At 40.6% G+C, this 21,065-nt stretch overlaps 1 protein-coding gene across 7 annotated transcripts in view; it reads right to left on the reverse strand.

Annotated features, from left to right (window-relative positions):
* Positions 1–21,065, reverse strand: part of USH1C (USH1 protein network component harmonin) — a 99,341-nt gene that overhangs the window by 22,759 nt on the left and 55,517 nt on the right. For all 7 annotated transcript variants that reach the window (XR_014519811.1, XR_014519812.1, XR_014519813.1 and 4 more), the window contains 12 exons: positions 18,653–18,720; positions 15,267–15,410; positions 14,297–14,435; positions 8,252–8,360; positions 8,138–8,162; positions 6,665–6,722; positions 6,172–6,275; positions 5,470–5,554; positions 4,870–4,929; positions 4,477–4,533; positions 3,013–3,155; positions 460–525 (listed from right to left, as the gene is read on the reverse strand). Coding sequence is in view for 3 of the 7 variants with exons in the window: in XM_083478346.1 (XP_083334472.1) it covers positions 460–525; positions 3,013–3,155; positions 4,477–4,533; positions 4,870–4,929; positions 5,470–5,554; positions 6,172–6,275; positions 6,665–6,722; positions 8,138–8,162; positions 8,252–8,360; positions 14,297–14,435; positions 15,267–15,410; positions 18,653–18,720 (1,058 nt within the window). In the remaining 4 variants the exon portion in view is untranslated. The remainder of the gene's footprint in view (positions 1–459; positions 526–3,012; positions 3,156–4,476; positions 4,534–4,869; positions 4,930–5,469; positions 5,555–6,171; positions 6,276–6,664; positions 6,723–8,137; positions 8,163–8,251; positions 8,361–14,296; positions 14,436–15,266; positions 15,411–18,652; positions 18,721–21,065) is intronic.

A 21,065-nucleotide genomic window follows, 5' to 3' on the forward strand; every position in this document is an offset into this window, starting at 1 on the left:
AACAAACAAACAAACAAACAGTTATGGACATATGGATGCCTCAATAATTTGAGACCGAAAGAAATTTAAAACTGAGAGTCAAGCTGCAAATTCAGAAATAGCACCTGGTACTGGCTTTCTTGTGCTGTACCACTTTGGATTGCAGGCAGAAGGAGTGCATGGCAATACAGCCCTTGCCTGTGTCATGGGGAAGCATTCTAGGGAAGACGTCTCCCTCACATACTGGTTTTCTGTGTGCAGGGAGCTTTTATACAGGGGAGGACACGTGATTTATCCTTCTGCAATCTGAAGTGGTGCAGGGTAGGGGGCTTTGACAGGAGGGTGGAATGACAATGCATCTATCCTGCTTCACCCTTTCCCCAAACCATAGAATCCTTTTTAAAAAGGAATCATAGAGGGAAAATAACCAAATGCAGGTGTGTGCGTGTGGGAAAGAAATGAACTAAGAGATAACTTAACTGTTCAATTTCTTTACGGTATCTTTCCTCCTCCTCTGCAGCTTTTTGTGCAATCTCCATTTTTCGCCTACAGAAAAAGGGGAAACAATTTGGAGTTTTTAACCTAACTACAGTATATGGAAAAATAACTTTGATGAAGAAAATGCTTTTGATCAGCTAAACCAGGCACAGGCAAACTCGGCCCTCCAGATGTTTTGGGACTACAATTCCCATCATCCCTGACCACTGGTCCTGTTAGCTAGAGATGATGGGAGTTGTAGACCCAAAACATCTGGAGGGCCGAGTTTGCCTATGCCTAAACTAGACCTATCTAGCTCATCAGACATAACTGGTGGCCCACCAGCATTTTACTAAGCTTCTTGCTTTGGTTGCCTGTCTGAAACTGCAAGAACAGGGGAACTAACATGCATAGACCAGATTGTGTACAGTCTGATGAGTCACAAATTCAGCAGCCTTCTTTGGTACCCTCTGACACTGCTTTTTTAAAGTCAAGCTTTCCACCACAAATATTTAATGAGCATGGGAAGCTCCAAGCACGTACTCAAATATGAGATGCGTACATGGGAACTGCGAGATTTCCTGATTTCCCCCCAGCATCTCTCAACAATGTTGCCACCCTAATGTTAGGCTCATATCCTGTCTTGCAAAAGTAGTTAGGGTTGCCTGTAGTATGACTGATCAAGACTGCAGTCTGGGCTTTATTCATCAAAATGTTGAATTTCACATGAAAAAATCATGTGAAAGTTGTTGAAGATACATTGGAAACAAGGTGGGGAGGGAGGAATAAGGAACAAGGGTGGGAGGACACCTGCATAATAATAATAATAAATAATAATAATAATAATAATAATAATAATAATAATAATAATTTATTATTTATACCCCCCCCCCATCTGGCTGGGCCTCCCCAGGCACTCTGGGCGGCTTCCATAAAAACCAAAAATACAATAAAATATCACACGTTAAAAACTTCCCTGAACAGGACTGCCTTAAGATGTCTCCTGAATGTCAGGTAGTTGTTTATCGCTTTGACATCTGCTGGAAGGGCGTTCCACAGGGCGGGCGCCACTACCGAGAAGGCCCTCTGGCTGGTTCCCTGTAGCTTTGCTTCTCGCAATAAGGGAACCGCCAGAAGGCCCTCGGCGCTGGACCTCAGCGTCCGGGCAGAATGATGGGGGTGGAGACGCTCCTTCAGGTATACTGGACCGAGGCTGTTTAGGGCTTTAAAGGTCAGCACCAACACTTTGAATTGTGCTCGGAAACGTACTGGGAGCCAATGCAGGTCTTTCAAGACCGGTGTTATATGGTCTCGGTGGCCGCTCCCAGTCACCAGTCTAGCTGCTGCATTCTGGATTAGTTGTAGTTTCCGAGTCACCTTCAAAGGTAGCCCCACGTAGAGTGCATTGCAGTAGTCCAAGCGGGAGATAACCAGAGCATGCACCACTCTGGCGAGACAGTCCGCAGGCAGATAGGGTCTCAGCCTACGTACCAGATGGAGCTGGTAAACAGCTGCCCTGGACACAGATTTGACCTGTGCCTCCATGGACAGCTGTGAGTCCAAAATGACTCCCAGGCTGCGCACCTGGTCCTTCAGGGGCACAGTTACCCCATTCAGGACCAGGGAATCCTCCACACCTGCCCGCCTCCTGTCCCCCCAAAACAGTACTTCTGTCTTGTCAGGATTCAACCTCAATCTGTTAGCCACCATCCATCCTCCAACCCCCTCCAGACACTCACGCAGGACCTTCACCGCCTTCACTGGTTCTGATTTAAAAGAGAGGTAGAGCTGGGTATCATCCGCATACTGATGAACACCCAGCCCAAACCTCCTGATGATCTCTCCCAGCGGCCGCATGTAAATGTTGAAAAGCATGGGGGAGAGGACAGAACCCTGAGGCACCCCACAAGTGAGAGCCCAGGGGTCTGAACACTCATCCCCCACCACCACTTTCTGAACACGGCCCAGGAGGAAGGAGCGGAACCACTGTATAACAGTGCCCCCAGCTCCCAGCCCCTCAAGACGGTCCAGAAGGCAGCGCCTCCTATTTGCCAAGAGGGGTAGCGGCTGCTGAGGAGGTGACAGATCCTTCATCCAAGGTGTACACTGCACCTGTTGTTGCCATCATGATGGCAGCAGCAGGCGATGCCTTCCTTGGAAGCTGGATCTGCTGTCCCTGTGGATCCTGCCACCTGAGACAGCAGCCTCACCTTGCCTCATGGGTTGGCTGGCCCTGTGTATTGCTTTGTAAATCAGGACACATACTGGTAATTGAAGTTGTTGGGTCCCCCCCCCACAAAGGCTATGTTATGCTTTTTTTGCATTTAACGCCACACTGTTCAACATCAAATTTCCTATCTACCAGCTGCCAAGAAATCTAATGTACTACCCAGAAGCCACAACAATCTCAATTGAGAATGATAGTCACGGCAGTGCCCTGAGGCCTCCAGAAGAAGGCAAAGTTAGTTAAGAAGCTTCTACACATGATAAGCCTCAGCACTAGCACATTTATGCCACAGTTAATTTAGCAAACCCGATGCATCCCCAATATCTTACAATTTCTCCTTTTCTTGCTGTTCTTTCAGGATCTTATTGGTCTCCAGTGCAAGCCTCTTCTGGCGCATCAGTTCTTGCCGCTCCAACTCACGGCTAGTCTCTTCCCTCTGCTTCTCGTCTTCAGTCATAAACAGCTCCTTTCCCTAAATATTATTTCAAATCCCTGTTAATTAAGTTTTGTTAGCAAATTTGTATAGAATTCTCCCTTTTAAGATCTGCCAGGTAATACACATTGACAATACCTTTTCCCCTAGGCAATGAAAATTGTTGCTTTTATCTAGCAGATGTATAAAAAAGAGCTATTGTAGTTATTGATTGGTAATAAATTTTACGAATTAGATTTGTAATCTTATAAATAAGATCTCTCTCTCATCTATCTCTATCATCTATCTATCTAGCCATCAGTAGGAATGTAAAACCTCTTTTAAGTGAATACAAAATGTTGCAAAATTTTCAATTTTCTGAGTTCTTTTTTTTGGAGGGGTTTTCATTACAAGAAATATGAAATCCACATTATTAGTGTGAAACTCAGATTTATATATGTCTGATTATAAGTCTATTTTAGATACATGAAATGCCATGCTTTTTCACTTTAGCTTTGTGCTTGACACTGTCATGTGTATACAGTATTTCAGAAGTGGTAGCCTCACCTCTATCTTCTTGTAACTGCATATTTTCACACTGAATGGTGTGTCTACAGCATCAAGAGCTGTTATGCCTAGCTGGTTATACAAGCATTCTGACTGTGTTGTGAGGGGAATGGGAAGGTATTTTAGGAACTAGGTTAGTCACACTGCTATCTTATTTTTCCCCTTTATTCATTTGAAAGAATGGGTCAAAAATTGTCGCTGAAAATCAGTCTAAGCACAGTGTCATGATTGATGGGATACTACTTTGAAACATGATTATTGTTAGTGAAATTGATTAAGTCACTTGGAGAGCTGTGTACCCTTGTGGGCTGTGGTGCAGATGCACTGCATTCATACATGATCATTGTAACAAACAGGCAATGTCTTGTTTGGCTAGCTATAGAAGACAATTTTTCATGGCTGCTTTCCCTGTGGTTCCATGTGCAGGAGTAAATGAGAACTATGGGGTAAATATGTTGCCCCCTGGAAGGATTTCTAACTCTCCCTTGAACATTCAAGGCTTATTTGAGGTTCTAAAATATTTTCACATGCCACAAAATGAACAAAACAATATGCACAACAAAATACAACCAGTTCAGAGGAACTGATCAGTGAACTGCTGATGTCTCTAAAAGATGACATTCAGATGTTCAGAAATTGCTTAAACTACTTAAGCCCCAAACAATCAATTTGAATCTAGATTATACTGGAATTGAGTATATGTCTCCCATCCCCGGTTTCTGGCTAACATATGTACTTTGAGAACCAGTGTGAATACAGTGGTTTTCTAGATTTTCACAGGGTCTTTGCTGATTACGATGACATTCATACTTACGGCTCCAGTTACAACTGTGATAGTCAGGGTTTGGCTGCTTTTCAACACCTTCACAGCCTGAAAAAATGGTGGGGTGGGGGAGAGGAAAGGATAATATATTTACATGCGTGTCTTTGTCCAGCTGCAAAGGTGTACACAGCACAACTACAGTGGCACCCTCTCCACCTGGTAATGATGCTGACTGAATCTCATTCTAAGAGCAGGACAGTTAAAACAATGCAGATGACTTTGTAGTGACAGCAGTGTCTGGATTCAAACATTTTAAACTATACTCCAATATTTGTTGGCTGAATCCTAAAAATCTGAGAGTTGTGAAACAGATTGATTTAAAAGTTAGTGTAAGGTGTCCATTTTCAGTTTATGAGAATAGGACAACTTGGCCCTTTTCATTACCTCTTTGTGATCCACATTAGAAAAGTCCATTCCATTTACTTCAACGATCTGATCACCAACCTGAAAGCAAGGAAACAAACAAAATACTTGAACCTTCAGCAGAGTTCTCACACAGACTTCAGTTCTCAAACCAGTTGTTTCAGAAAAGTGAATAAGATGAGGCCACTTCAAAACAACTAATTTGAAGATTAAGGTAAACATTGGGATATTTTTAAGCTTTCAATCTTATTGAATTTATTCACTTTGCATTGGTGTCTGGAAGACACCACTGATTTTGTTTCCTTTAACATGGTCATTTCAACATAAGACCTGTCATGGGCAATAACCAGTGCTGTCCCCTCTGTTGATGGGAGGCATCCATTCATAGTACAGGGAGGATGGCAATTCTTGGTTGTTCTCGTTTTGTTGCAGATGTCTGTATGTCCCAAATTCTGCCCTGGAGGACTGAAACACACTCTGGAGTAGATTGAAGATGTGAGGACAATAGAGAACTCTCAAAATTTCTTCCCTCCCCTTTCCTCTAATAGATGCCTTCTGTCGGCAGAGGGGACAGCATGGGGCTATCATAGAACCAGATGGTTTCATCAACATTACACTTACCTCTAACCCTACTTCTGCAGACAGAGAATGTGGTTTAACATTACTTATGAAAATGCCTGGTTTTTGTGTGGGACCACTGGAAATGCTGGAATAAACAATGAAAACAAAACGACATTACGCAATGGAATAATGCAAGTAAACAATCATGGTCAAATAACCAAGCACTGTAAATAACTTGGTTACTTTCAGATTGATGAGAATACATTGGATCAGAGGTACAGCAAATGTACCTTATTTAAGCTCTATTGGTGCCATAGGATCTGTAACAACCCACTAACACTAATATTCTATCACAGTCAACACTGTTGCACAATTAGACATGGCACAACTTTTCTGAGCATGCCAAAGAAGTACTGTATAAAAGAAATCGAGTCATATCTTAGTCCATATGAGAAGAGGATAGAATCAATTGATTTTGCAACCTCATTAATTATTGGTAATGAACAATTCTTTGCACAGCAATTCAGTAAAGAGACGCCGATCGTCAGTACACATTACCCAAAGACGAAAAGAGTTGCAGCTTTGACCAATAATGGACAAGTGATGTGTGCAGCAGCTTATATCTGGTTCTGAACACTATCATTTGCATAAATATATTTAACTTAAGATCCAGTCACAGTTAAACCCTTCTTAATTTTGGCTAGATCACATCCATTATATTTCCCAGGTGAAATGAGTGATGAGAAATAAATGGCAGCTCACCTGCATCCCATGCCCTTTGTACCAATCAAGCTAATGAAAACTTTCTTTTCTTTGTGGTTTTTCCCTCCAGATGATGCAAGACCTGCAACACTGCTTTTACCTTCCTAAAACGCAAAAATTAGGGCAACAGAGTTTCTGACATTGAAGTCCACTAGCTAAAAAGGCATGCTGATTTTTTGCCCACCATCAAAGTCTAGATAAAGTTTTGCAAAGCATCGGGGGATACGGAAGGAAATACATAAGTTATTGTTGATAGGTTTACACATACTCAGCATTATCATATAATGAACTCAATTGTCCACGTGCCTATATCCAAAAGTGTTTTGGAAATATATAATTCATACAGTCATCCCATTCCAAATGTACTCAGTGTAAACCAAACAATTTTGTACAGTGCCCAAAACACTATATTATAAAAATAGGTCCAATGCAAAATTTTATTATGAGCACAGTGTTTAAAATTTGCAGCAAAAGTTATTTTCTTAATGCTTACCCCAGGATCTGATACAAATTGGTCTACAAACTGCCACTTGAGAGGCTCATCAGTAGAACTAGAAAATATATAAGTGGTTAGATATGAACAAAGAAAAGATGCTGAAATAAGTAATGCACTGTGGATGCTTTCATACCACACCTCCTGATGTTGGGTTGCAACCTGAATTCCCCTTGCTGTGGACCAGTCGGGATGTTTAAACAGTTTTCTGTCAGCTGGCTGTTGGTGATTTTAAAAGGCTTTGGAGAACTAATACTTGTTTGGCTGCAAGCCATATGATCCCCAATATACAGAATCAAATGCTAGCTGTTAATTTACAGGTCCAGTAAGATTGTGTTGGTTGAACTTTGGTCACAAATAATTTTAATAAAAGCACTTTAGGAGCATAATGGCTTTTTAAAAGGAAAAACCTCAGGTAAAGTGAATGGCTCCAATTCAACATAGACTTGTATGTGCTAAATCCCATTGAAATAAAACTGTGTAGTACCTCTGTGCAGGACACAGCGTGCTACTTCTGGGGTAGTTTGCTCACCTTTGGTCCCCACCCTGCACTCAGCTCTCACCTGTGGCTCCTAGAAGCTGTCATCATGCAACAGCGGCCACACCCCAGGAAACAGCTTTGACTGACAGCTAAACCAGGTGAAGGTAGCCAAAGGGTCTCAAACCCACAGTGAGTTAGGGACTTCCACTGCATGCAAAGACAGGCTTTGGCAGATTGAACAGATGAGACCAATAGTGGGTCCAACAGTCAAGAAGGTAGTTTTTGTATGTGTTGTAGAGGGAGAAGAAAAGGCTAAGCAGTAAGCCCTATACAAGTGCAGAGTGGAGTCCCCAATATGGTTGGATGGCAACTTGTACACCTCCTTCCGACAATTCCTGCAGCCAAGCTAGTGCCAAATGTATTGCTCTGCTTTCCTTTGGACCACATCAGTGGGGCCCAGAGGCCCAGAGGCCTTGTTACCTTGGCAGCCCAAGACCTCCATATACACTGCCCAGGCTTGTGCCCTAGGGAGGTCACTTGAGTGCTGCTAATGCAGCTGTTTGACTCCCCCACTGGAGGTGTACTACATTGTATCCCGAGAAAGATGGAAGGCAACAACATAAAACTGTGTAGTTTTCAGTTTTCAAAATGTGATGCTACTAAGCAGAGGAAATTGACAGAAGCAGTGTACAGTGGTACCTCTAGTTACGAACTTAATTCATTCTGGAGATCCATTCTTAACCTGAAACTGTTCTTAACCAGAGGCGCACTTTTGCTAATGGGGCATCTTGCTGTCGCTGCGCCACCGGCACACGATTTCCGTTCTCATCCTGGGGCAAAGTTCTCATCTCCAGGTAACTCTTCCAGGTTAGTGGAGTTTGTAACCTGAAGCTTTTGTAACCTGAGGCATTTGTAACTCAAGGTACCACTGTAAATTATTAGATACATTCCATATTGTATGTAAAATATGCATTTAGCCAAAAGACAATTACCTTTTCACAGGTATCATGCCAACGTCTGCAATGAAATAAAGTTTACTGTCAGTTGCCACAATAGCACTAAAGTATGGGAATTTTGGCAAAATATCAAAACAATGTTCTACTCACGTCTCACTTTTATAGACACAATTTTCTTTGTGCGAATAAGATTAATCACTTCTTCATGAGTACATGAAGAAATGGAGTATCCATTTATTCGAACAATCTCATCTCCAACCTTAGTTTAAAAAAGAAAGAGAGAGAGAGAGATAGAAGCTGAGATAACTCAGTTGGGGTTGTGGGTTCGAGCCCCATGTTGGACAAAGGATTGCTATACTGCAGAGAGCTGGACTAGATGACCTTTGTGATCATTCTCAACTCTACAGTTCTAAGATTCTGCGAAAATAGTATTTTATATAGTGTGTTTCAGTAGGAACAAACAATTTCAAATGGACAATGCATTTGAAAGAAGGCTTTTTTGTGTAGAAATGAGACATATCCTGCTGTGAAATTAATGGAACACATCTTTGGGAATGGGCAAATGACAACTTTTAAGTTTTATGCAGTTGCTTGATCACATCTGAGCAGCCTATATATGCTCCCTTGCTGAGAAGTACATTATTGTTTTGTCCAGCAATCCTTTATTTCTTTCAGCTATTTTATGTGTATCAGCTCAGATCCGAACTCTGAGTGAATGGAATAGGATGCTCACTAATTCCCCTTTCCACCTGTGACCTCCAAAAATCTTCTCTACAGGGTTGGAGGACCATCTGAAGCACCATGAGAGGTGACCCTGAGGGGAAAGGAGGAATTGGTGAAAATAGTCTCCCTTCCACTATCTGCCAGCAGGATCAGAGTGAATTTCATTAAGAGAAAAAGTTCTATGAATAGAAGAGCAACTTAGGATGCAAGCCATTGAAGGTACAGTTTTGGGATCACACATCAAAGCTGTTTCTGGGATGGACTGTATCCTTTGTATACTTTGATGGAGTATATTATTTGGTAATTGACTTGCATTTCCTGCTGTTAAGTCCTAGGGAACAGTTCAGTATAATCAGAATCTATGCAATTTCATTGCATTGCATTCTGCCATATATAACCTGGTGATGGACCTAAATTAATGGTTACTTACTCTAGACATCCAGCTAAAGTCTAGAGTACATTACTTCATTTAATTCAATGTTCAGGACAAAAGATATATATTGCATACCAACAACGTAGCCACTAACATGAGTAAGTGCTTTTAGACCGTCTCCACATGGAGGCAGTAAAATTTCGCAGTCTCTTAACAGCAACAACTAAAGACTGAGCATAGCAAATGATGCAAAGACTAAATTACATAGTAAAATTCTAGTGAAGACCACAATGTTGCATGACACCTTCAAATACATAAACTATGTAAGTTCATTAGATGTATGTAGTGTTCACCTAAATAAGTAGGTAAATATATATCCTGAGTACGTAGAGAATATTTTTATTTTTGGTGCAAAGTGAAGCCGAAATGTCAATAGCAATGAAGTAAGTGTGCCATAATGCTGTGCTTAGTGCTGATGAATACAGAGACTCCAATCCAGTGAGTTCAAGATCCACTCTTGATAAGTCTCTGCTGGTGATGAATAGGCATAGCAAGACCAAAATAAATAAACAGGCACAGAGAGAATTATTTTCTGTAGTGAGCTAGCTGTTTCCAGGATTTATTGAGACCAAAGTATTAAGTCAGTATTGAAGACTTCATGCTGTTTTTGCTGTAACAAATCCACACAGCAGCCCCTCTAGACCCAACAGTGGATGGCGTGGTGGACCTGTGCCTCTCACCTGACCTCCCTAAATCTGAGTCTCTGCTGCGTATTGGGATGGGGAAGGAGAGGGGCAAGGTGGCAGCAAGGAGCAAATGCTGCAGCAGAGGTAATCCGGTGCTCTTTCTGGCTTGTTTGCAGCATGCTGCCTTTGATTCTGCCTTGCCCCTCTCCCTCCCTATATGCAGTAGCAAGTCAGCCGGAAGTAGCTCAGGTGAGTAGGGCAGCCCTGCCTCACTGTCCGCTACTGCCTAAATTATGCAAAGGGTTTGTTTTAGTTTTGTTGCATAAGCGCTAACCACTGACTACATGCCATTTTATTCAATCAAATCCTAAATTCAATTAATTCCCTTTGTAGTCTACTAAAAGCTCATTTTAATGATATTGCTTCCATCTGATGGGCTAGGAAAGCTAGTATGGGCACACTAAGATGAACTGCAAGAACAATGCATTCTTTCAGTGGGCTGCTGCTGAGCTTTGGTTTACGGCACTTGCTTATCAGTTATCATTGCATGGTACTTGTTTTACTCACATAATGAGTCAAGTTTAATTTAATTCAATCCTGAAATAACTGATTTCAGGCCATATTTTCCAGCCAAGGAAATCACATGCTAAACAGATGTTAGTTGATACACTTAATCACTGCGGCAAACACAGAGAACCTGATCTGTGGTGTGTATAAGTCTTTTTAAAATTTCATTTGCCACGGCTTATTTAATCAGGTACCACCACCTTGCCCCAACAATCTGGCATGAAAGCTCTGCCCCAGGATTGCTCTGGGGCCCAAAAACCCTTCCTCAAACCTTGCTATTTACAGCAGTGTTAACTTCTGTTTGAAATTATGTGCCGCTCATCTATTGGAATGGTGTAGCAAAGCAGATGCGGTTGCTTTTTCCCTTTACTGTATTCACATTTGCTAGGACTGAGCTGAATTTTCACAAGTTGGATCCAGATCCCATCAATGGAGTTCCCTTCTGCCACTGCATAAGAGATCTAATTTGGCCTATTGCAGGCCTTGCCTGAAGCTGCTTTTGCAACTTTGATGTCTGCCTCTTTGTGCTTGAATATCTATTTAAAATGTCATCTGTATTGCAAAGGACTAACTCATTTTTTAAAAACCCTTTCAATTTAACATGTTGCATAAAGAGGGAGCTACCAAGGCTCATCACAACACTTAGTCTACTTTAACTTTTCCTTTTCCCCACTGCTGAATCAGTGGGGTTGAGGGAAGGGCAGGCTAGAAAAAATTGCTTTGGAGGCCTGTATCAGCCCCCCCACAATGTGGGGCAGGATAGCTACCCTGGATGTAGATGAAATATGTACAAAGTTGCAACAAGACAAAAGTGAGAAAGAGCAAACATCACAGGGGCATTGCAACATAGTTGAGCGTCAATGTCTGTTTGTTTTGTTTCCAGATAAGGATCCTGTGCCATTAATAGCTACATAACTGATACAAATTTAGCAGATCTTTCCCCTTGTTGTTGCTTATTGTTGTGTTCATACCATGCACTTGCTAAATGCACAAAAGCCCTTCCTAGAAGATTAGCCAACAATTATACAGGGAGGAAAAGGTTTTAGTTAAGATTCAAAGTACTACTTGCACGGCATGCAGAGAGTGGAATAAAATAATGGTCTTCACTGATATTAGGAATGATGTGCTTGCTCCACCTACTGGGAAATTTTTTAAACTGTAAAATCCCTTATTGATAGAGAGGAGGGTGTGTTCTCTCTTTGGTCCTTTCACCCCCAGCATAAATGAAAATTTTCTGCATGAAGAGGTTAGCTTCAGGAGGCAAATATGTCCATAATGCTTCTCTTGCTTCTCTTTCCTGCTTATTGTTCACTGTCTGCGTACAAATGTCATGTAGTGTATCAGATTTGAATACACAATTGAATACACCATTATGTAACAAAGGTAAATCAGAGAGATTCCTGTTCTCACTTTCTCCCAAAGACTGCTTCTTGCCATCCAGCAAGTAGCCAGACTTCTTTCTTTCCTTTTCCAAATGCAAACTGTATCCATGCAGAATGCTTTCTTTTGCTCCACCCTCAGCAGTCTCCATGGTCTCCTGCGGCCCTCTCTTGCTCCCTCTACTGACTTGAAGTGGGAGATTGATCTTCTTGTGGCTGGGCTTTGGGGCTGGTTCTGCACATATATTTATTTTTATTCCTTTCTTTAACAAGACTTATCTACTATTTAATAGGAAAAATAGTTGAAGCAGTTTACAGAAAAGAATATAAAATATTCATTGGAAAATACTGGTAAAACCAAACTCTACAACAAGTACTAAAATTGACCAAATCCAGATAAAATCAACAGCTTGAAATTATCTAGACTTAACAAAACCTAAACAAAAAGCAAAAAGCATTTAGCAGGTATCGAAGACAGTATTGCCAAGGCTTTGTATCTGCAAGGAGTTCCATAAATTAGGCTGCCACAGTAAGCGGTTGACTCCTTGTGAGTGTGGACCAACACTATTTGGCACTTATACAACTACCAGTATAAATATCAGTCAGTGTGTAAGAACAAATCCTATCTTCTTATATTGTCTAAAACATACATGAGTTAATGGCTTTTGGTCACACTACAGGAAGACAAAATTGGACAAATTTCCACCCCACCAAAAGAAGTTGGATGAATTGCATTCACGCTCTCTCTCTCTCTCTCTCTCTCTCTCTCTCTCTGTGTGTGTGTTTGTGTAATGCTCCAATAATAGCCATTAAAGACATTATTGGCAAGCTACACTCTTCATGAAATAAATGTTTGCTAGCTTTTCTATAATGTAGACTTGGCAAAAACCTTTCTATTTCCTGTTGTCAATGTATTAAGCACCAGTATGTTATTACAGAAGAATTGACTAAGGGACTGAAAGCAAGGGGGCGGGGAACTAAAATAGAAAATTGTTTCATGCATTCCTTTGTTTTTACAATCTGAAAAGGGGGCCTTTTTTGTACTAACAAGTATACGGAGCAGAATCATGATGGTTTCAGATTTACTTTTTTAGTGTTTCCTTTACTTCTATTATTCATAATAATCTCCAGGCCTTTTTAGTTAACATAATCCCCAAAGATATGAGTACAGTATCTGTGAGAGCAACAAAATAGACAGATGAAATGCATGAAAAGGCTAAACTGTATCCATTTAGGAAAAAGAAGAAGGAGAAATCAGAAGAAAATAGGTCAATGCCACAAACGTTTCAGTTACGTATCTTGATTATACAGACACACATACACACTTTAAGTGGTGGAAAAACTACCTCATTTTCTCATAGTCAAGAGGATGGATCAAAATGGTATAGGGAAAAAAGGAGCCAGAAACATAATATTATGATAGAAGTTCATTATGCCTTTTCCCAGACTACATTTTTTTTCTAGCTTGGAAAATGTGTGGAGATTTAGTGAAATAATGCAGATGGGTGAAATTTCAGAAGCATTTGGCTTTATCATGAGACAGCAATTTAGAACAATGAGCAGCCTGTCAACTCCCCTTGTTCACTTGGTCTTAAAAAGTTTTAGAAAGTGTCTTGTACAGACTATTATGAAGGCACCTTAAGCTGATTCTTAACATCACATATCAACAAACCAAGGAAGGCAGAGCTACATTTTCTGCAAACGAGATTACTGGTTTGGTATAAATAGATATACTTTAATGAAGTCAAAATATGAAAGTGTGGGATTTATTTGTTCATTTGTTTATTTGTCTAGGAATGGATTCACATTTTCCCCTCTCATGAGGTTCCCTTCTTATTCATCTGTTGGAAGATTTCTGAGTATGGGCTGGCTCATGATCTAAGCTTTTTTCAAACCATTCATGAAACAGGAATGCATGTGAATATCCATTATGAAGCAACAAACTTAGTTCACTGGTTTCAAAATGTGTCATGTCAGTTACAGAGGGCACACGGGTGTATAAATGCTAGTTTTCACCTTTAAAATATGTGCAAGACTAACCCTTTTCTATATTAAAGTCACATTTTTATTGTGTGTGTAGGTTTGTAATGAGTCCTATGCATGTTTTCTTGTTCGTCAGTGTATTAGTGCTCATAACATAGGTTCCTCCTACAGGCTACAATCTCACATTCTGGCAAAAAGAGCTTATAGTGATAAACAGTATTCTTACATTTGATTACTAGTGGACGGTATGGTGGGGTGCTCATGTCATTGCTGCTTACTGGGAGGTAGAGGCAGCAATGAGGCTGGCACAGTACAAACACACCAGTAGCGCCAAGGTGCTCATGGTAGTGTGTTGCACTACACCAGTCTTGCTGCCACCTCTCCCCTCCCCTTCTCAGGAAGCAGCAGCAACTCCACCAACTTGAATAATAGAATATATACATAAGATATTTTCTAGCTATAAGAGACAGAATGTCCTTCTCACCTGAAGTCCAACATTGTCTGCTTGTCCACCTTTCATTAGCTGAGAAATAAAAAGGCCACAGGCAAATTCAACACCTCCTCTCACACTTATCCCAAGTCCTTCAGGATGCAAACGATCTAACCTCACCTCCTTCAGTTTTCTGCAAAAGTTGGAATAGGATAAACAGAATTTACAGTTGCTACTTAAACAGTCCCATATACCCATCTGCCATTCACTGGTGTTGATTTTCAAGGCTTCTGAAGAAGGTGGAGTGTGTTGTCCTATACTTTACTTTGTCAAATTACTTGTATTTGCATTGCATGCAACTAAGTCTTAGGGAGGGGAAGGCCACTTATATAGAGCAGTAGGAAGCAACTTCCAACTTTCATTAGCTCTCCTCCCTTACCCTGGCTGGGTACTCCAGACTCTTATAAGGATGCCACTCTCTTTTTTTTTTGACTCTTACTCTTATAACATGTCTCAACAGATAGAAACTGGTATTGCTTTTAAAAATGATTTGCATTTCCATGTTAGAAAAGGCATCTGTTCAACTTCTGTCTGCTGTGCAGCTGTTAAAGACACAAGAGCCCCACTTAAAATACAAAAAATAACAATTCTAGTCTTGGTCTCCACAAACCAAAGACTGACAGTTCTTTAATCAGCAGGGCTCCTGGGCTCAAAGGGTAAGGACTTAGGGAGCACCTCTCCCTCCTGTTTATTATCAGGATGAGGGAGGAAGAAAAGGGGAAGAACTTCAGGAGGAGACCTGCTATGATTGATTAACTAATATTAACTTTCTGCTGCAGAAACAGAGGCATCCTGAAAAGAATTTTTTTGGGAGGGGAGCCACCTAAGGTTAGGCGAGGGCTGGGGCAAATAACTGATCAATATGCCTATGTATACTTGCTGAGTTCTTGAGTAAGAATTCATCAATTAGTAAAAAAGAAAAAAAGTGTGCTCATATACAGAGAGGTACATTGATCAAACCTACCTGGATCGTTTAGGTGTTAACTGATCATACTCCACTTGATGTTTTAATGGGATGAGAGGGCGTATGGCCTCAAATAAGGGCAGCCGGCTTGGTTCATTGATTACATACTTCAGATCTCCCACCAACACTGGAAGATTCATGGATCTACAAAATGAAGTTGAAGAGGGTTATAAGGAGAATGCAATATTAACTACTGACAATGTACTTAACATATTGTGCTCTCTGGCTTTCATAAGGCTACCTTAAAACCCCTGCCCCCAAGAGTCATTCTTCTTCTGATTCTAATGTTAAATCCACTGATTTGATACATAAGACACCTCCATTTAAATGGAGGTCATGGAGTTAAAGTAAAATATGCTGCAGGGCCTATATTTGAAAGCTACAATGAGAGTAGTTAAAAGATCAGTATAGGCTGTTAGTCCAAATTTATGTGGATTACACAACCCCAATGCTATATGATTCTGCATTTGTCCAACATGCACAATACAAAACTGCACACTGTAGTTGTCTGTGCAGAAGACAAATGTGCACCATCTATAAGAAAACGCTTGGAAATGAAATGGCCAGCATTCTGGGGAAAAATGCCATTCCTTGAACATTATGAAAAGGCTATATAACTTTAATCACAGTTTTATCTGAAGAGATGGGGGAAGGGCTCAGCGGTAATTATTTGCTTTGCATACAGAAGGTCCTATGTTCAACCCCTGACATCTTCAGAATGATCTGGGAGAGAACCCTGCATGAAATCCTAGAGAGCCACTGCCAGTCAGTGCAGGCTATACTGAGCTAGATGGGCCAATGGTCTTGCTTCCTACATTCCTATGCTTCCAATGGCTAGTGGTGCTGAAGATGGTGCTTACTATCTGTGGCCTGAACCTCTGCATGATTACCTAGTGTTCTGGAGAAGCCTGTGCATGTACAAGTTGTATACAGTGGTACCTCGGGTTACAGACGCTTCAGTTTACAGACTCCGCTAACCCAGAAATAGTACCTCGGGTTAAGAACTTTGCTTCAGGATGAGAACAGAAATCGTGTGGTGGCGGCGCAGTGGCAGCAGGAGGCCCCATTAGCTAAAGTGGTGTCTCAGGTTATGAACAGTTTCAGCTTAAGAACGGACCTCCAGAACGAATTAAGTTCTTAACTTGAGGCACCACTGTACACACAGGCATGTGCAGTAGGCTTAGGAATATTTCAGACCTCTGGCTGTTGTCAAGGCACAGCATGGGGGTCCCTAATGTGATTCCTCTTCCCCTCTCCCCACAAAGCAAATGCATCCACAGAACGCCTGAAAGGCATCTGAACATATGGCATACACATTTTTTGTTATAACTGCCCCATTCCTATGGTACTGTGTACAAGTTCTTAAGTTCTATCACAAGCATGCTTATTCAAGAGTAAGCCCAATTGTATTTGACACGGCTAATCTTCAAGTGTTTAAGATTACATGCATACTGACATTTTAATGGGATTCCAGAATAATAACTTTATGAAAATAACAGAATTAATCTGTAGCCAGTCTGTTGACTTCAGCCAAGTTACTCTAGCCTAAAGAACGGCAGAACTCCATACCATCTGTTTGTGTTCTTTACATCAGTCATCACAAGATACTGGACACCCTAGCATGTCACTTGATGTACAAGTAACACATTATTAATGGCAATTAAATACACACCAGGGTAGGAAATACATCACCAAATATTAAAGGAAATGCCAAACTGAATGTGTTGTGATCTTTAAAAATATAAACAAATGTCTTTTTATTTTTCTAAATTTGACAAATATTGTGTTCTCAGTGTTGGCCTTGGATTATATGGTTTTTATATTATGCCCCCCCAAATGTTAAATGCATATTTAAACCACCATTTTTTTATAGATATCCATGGCAAGCAGTTGTATGTTTAAATAAAAGCATTTGTCTGCTTTATGGCATAAGGTTTTCTGGATTAGAGTCCAGAACAACAGATATATGAAATGGTCACACACACACGTCTCTCTCATAAGAACAGAAACACATAGTGGAAAACTGGCAATAGTACTGTGTCATAAAAGTTTCTACACTTAATACATATTAATGCAGAAACCATTTAGCATGGATGTGATCCATTCCTGACACAAATAATAAAACTATATATCTTTACAGAATAACATAAACAAAAGCCCCAATGAGCTTATACTGTAAATTTTTACAGAAGTGGAAAGACGACAGAGGCAAGGGTAACAGGGGAATAATATACACAAACACACTTACAGGTGCTCAGTGTTAGTTTCTGGAGGGGCACATGTGGAAATGAAATATTCATCTAGCAAAATGGATTTAGGGTATTTCTTTGAAATCTAAGGACCATAAAAAGTCATATACCTTTGTAACAATATTGTACAATTTATTTAAGTGTAAGCAACATTTCCCAGCTTTGGGGGTGATGGGGCGGGAAATATAAATGCTCGAGGTATCTGTTAGGTTTACAACTCCAGTGAAGTTTTAAATAATTAACTACGCTGAATTCTTCCTGATGTCACGAGCTGCAGGCAATGCTTTATGAATGGTGAAGCAATTAGACAGCCCGAACTGAAACCAAACCGGGTTTGTAGCCAAGGCTACACAAAACTCTGCTTTAACACAAAGAGCACATGGAAACTTGAAAAGTCTACATTTCATTCCATTATGATGCTATTAATTAAGTTATGCCCAGAAACGATAATGGCCAGAATCATTCACCTATGAAGAATGGAAAAATACTCTCATCTCCTCCAACAACAACAATATGGACCAGGTGAAAGTACAGTGTACAGATGAGACGCTGGGTGAAAATAGTATACAGTGGAAATGGAATTATATCAGAAACTATATTTGTATCTTGTTTGTACAGTATTGTTTTACAGTATTGTATTTAGAAAAACACAAGCGTATAGGACCAAAATGTTAGAAATTGCTGGTGATCTCTGTGTTAAAATAACAAAGGATGCAATCCTATACAAGTTTACCTGGGAGCAAATAGGGTTGCACTGTAGTTGTTCAAATGTGACTAGAATACCAAAGGCTAAAATGCCAGAATCAAGCAAAGTTAAGAACTGGATCATATTATTAGCATTTTCAAATGTGCAGATGGCCTTTAGTTCCTAATGACAATTGTTTCAGAAATACATTTTATCAAACGTTCCTTTATTTCAACAGTTTGGAATAAGACTTTGGGAATAATTCAGGAACATTATAAAAAGTCTTACTTATTCCTTAGTTGTGTGCAGAAGCTAAAAGGAAGTCTTAAATAGTTCCTCTGCCTATTTTTTTTATAGGTTAAAGATGAGCAAACATTTCTACTGATATAACTTTCTTCCTACCAAATGCCAAACTGCCAGAAGTGTGAAATCAATATGAAGGAATAACTTACTCATGGTACATCCGCAACACATCATAGAGATAATCTTTCTCTGCTTCACTATCAATCAGCAGGTCAACCTGTAAAAATGATAATTTTATTGTAATACTCTGACCACTGTGACAGCTGAATACACCCCAACTCATTAACCAAAATATAATAATTAAATATATTTCTTTCTGCTTACAGGAGGCTTCTTGCAAAGGCAGCAATATTTTTTAAGAATGTGAAATAAAAACTACACCGGTGGAATTTATTATCGTGCCAAAATCTAGTCATTTCATACCACAAAGTAGCATATTGATTCTCTTACCTGATAATGACTAAATTGCTGAATAAATATCTTCAGAAACCTTTTAGGCCATTCACTAATGTAGCACATGACTGAGCAACCAGAAACAATTCTACCAAAACCATCTAGATACCGAGTTCAATGGTTTTAAACTAGAAATGTCAGCATCCTTCTCATGACGCTGTGCAGCAAACTAGATTGCTCCTTGCAGCTCTGATATCTTGACAGAGGAGAGCTCGCTGCTAGAGTTATTCTTTCTTCACTGTCTGTCACAACATGTTCACTTAAACTGGTGTCAGGTTTCAAGACTTTAATTTTGCTAACTGTTCAAAAATAAATAAAAGCACAGCGCCCACGTATACCATGGGAGAAGAAGTTACTTTTGGTAATCAGAAAGGACCACCACTGCCTGTGGCTTTCACATCGGTGAAAGTCAATCACGTCTGTGCTCATTTTCCTAAGAGGTATGGAGTTGCTACAAAGGCAGTTCTCAGAAGAACATAGGAACATATGGTCTGACTCAGTATATCAGTCCATTTTTGCGAGTGTCATCTATTGTGATGGTGCAGAGGATCTCCCAGGTCTCAAGTAGGAAATGGAAAGGGCAACACCCCAAGGGGACTAGAAGCCAACAAACAAAACAAAACAAAACAAGAGACAAAGCCTGCTTGAAATGGAGAAACATATTAGAAGTTGCAATACATCCAATGCTCTTCAGAAGTAAAGACCAATAATTCCATTTATTGGGTTAATTTATTCAAAGCATATTGTCTCAAATTAGATACCTTGAGCATACTTTCAACTCCAAAGGCACATGCCTCCCTTGTCTCCTGAGACAGACGGATGCCAACTGTATTTTCTAGTATGTTCTTTAACTTTGAGGATTTGTTTCCAAAGTGTCAGGCTCTCCCAACCCTGCTCTTTATAACTCTTCTAATTGGAGATGTTGGGGAATGAAGCTGGAAACTATGGCATACAGTCCATATCCTGTACTATTGGTTCATTCCTTAGAGCTAAAGAGAATGAAGATTGCTTAGCCTACATAAGCAACATGCAAAGTAACATTTGAGAAAAATAATGGGGCATGATTCAGCCATGTAATGCAATCCCCAGCATATTTACTGAAGGAATTTCAATCCAGGTTTAGTTCTGGGTTTGGCATAGAGGAAGCCTTGGTTGCCGTAATAGATGACATTTGCCAGGAGAGAGACAAGTGGAATGTGATACTGTTGATTCTCCTTGATCTCTCTGTGACTTTTGGTGATACTGACCATGGGATCCTGCTGGAGCAACTCTGTCAGATGGGAAGTGGCAGCACAGTGACATGGTGGCTCCTCTTTTACCTTCAGAGTCAATTTCAGAAAGCTGCATTGGGAGATTTCTGGTTGGCTCCATGGCACTTGTGCTCTAGAGTCCCACAAAGTTGTATATTGTCCCTCATCTTTTTTAACATCTATACAAAGCTGTAGAGTGAGGTCATCAGAGGATTTTGAGTGAAGTGTCATCAGTATGTTAATGCCAGTTCTAGTTTTCTCTGTCATCTGAGGCTATGTGTGTGCTGGATTGATGCCTGGATACAGTAAAGAGCTGGATGAAGACCAATACACTGAAGCTGAATCCTGACAAGATGGAGGCAGTGTACAGAGTTGTACACTGTACATCTGGGAATTAGGTGTGCTACCCAGGTGCGGTTGCACTTCAATTGAAGGAATAGGTGCGGCACTGAAGCACAGGTGCTGGGCTGAAACAGGTGTTCATGGAAATTATATCCCTTGCATCCTTTGAACTGTATTAAGTTGTAGTCATGGAGTCAATGGGTTTCAGCCTCTAGCTGGATCCTGACCCCAAGCACTGCTGTGCAGGGGCATTGAAACATGGGATAGGACTTACTGTTGACAGCTGTTTATAGTGACCACAGCTGTCTTTTAGACTGAAAACACAAAATATAATGGTGAAGCTCCATGGCTGGAACTCCCTGTGTAAATGTGTTTTTCTTAAAGTTGCTGCCTATGACAATGAGTTTTTGATAGGGCTATGGCACAAGGAGGAGGGTCCTGTGGGTGCAGCCACCCTCCTAACACACCTGCATTGATTGAATATAATCAAATGCTTGCAGCTGCCCTGTGCCCTAGA

The sequence above is a fragment of the Podarcis liolepis genome (genome assembly GCF_965112155.1).
Source record: "Podarcis liolepis genome assembly, chromosome: 1".
In the NCBI taxonomy this organism is placed as follows: Eukaryota; Metazoa; Chordata; class Lepidosauria; order Squamata; family Lacertidae; genus Podarcis; species Podarcis liolepis.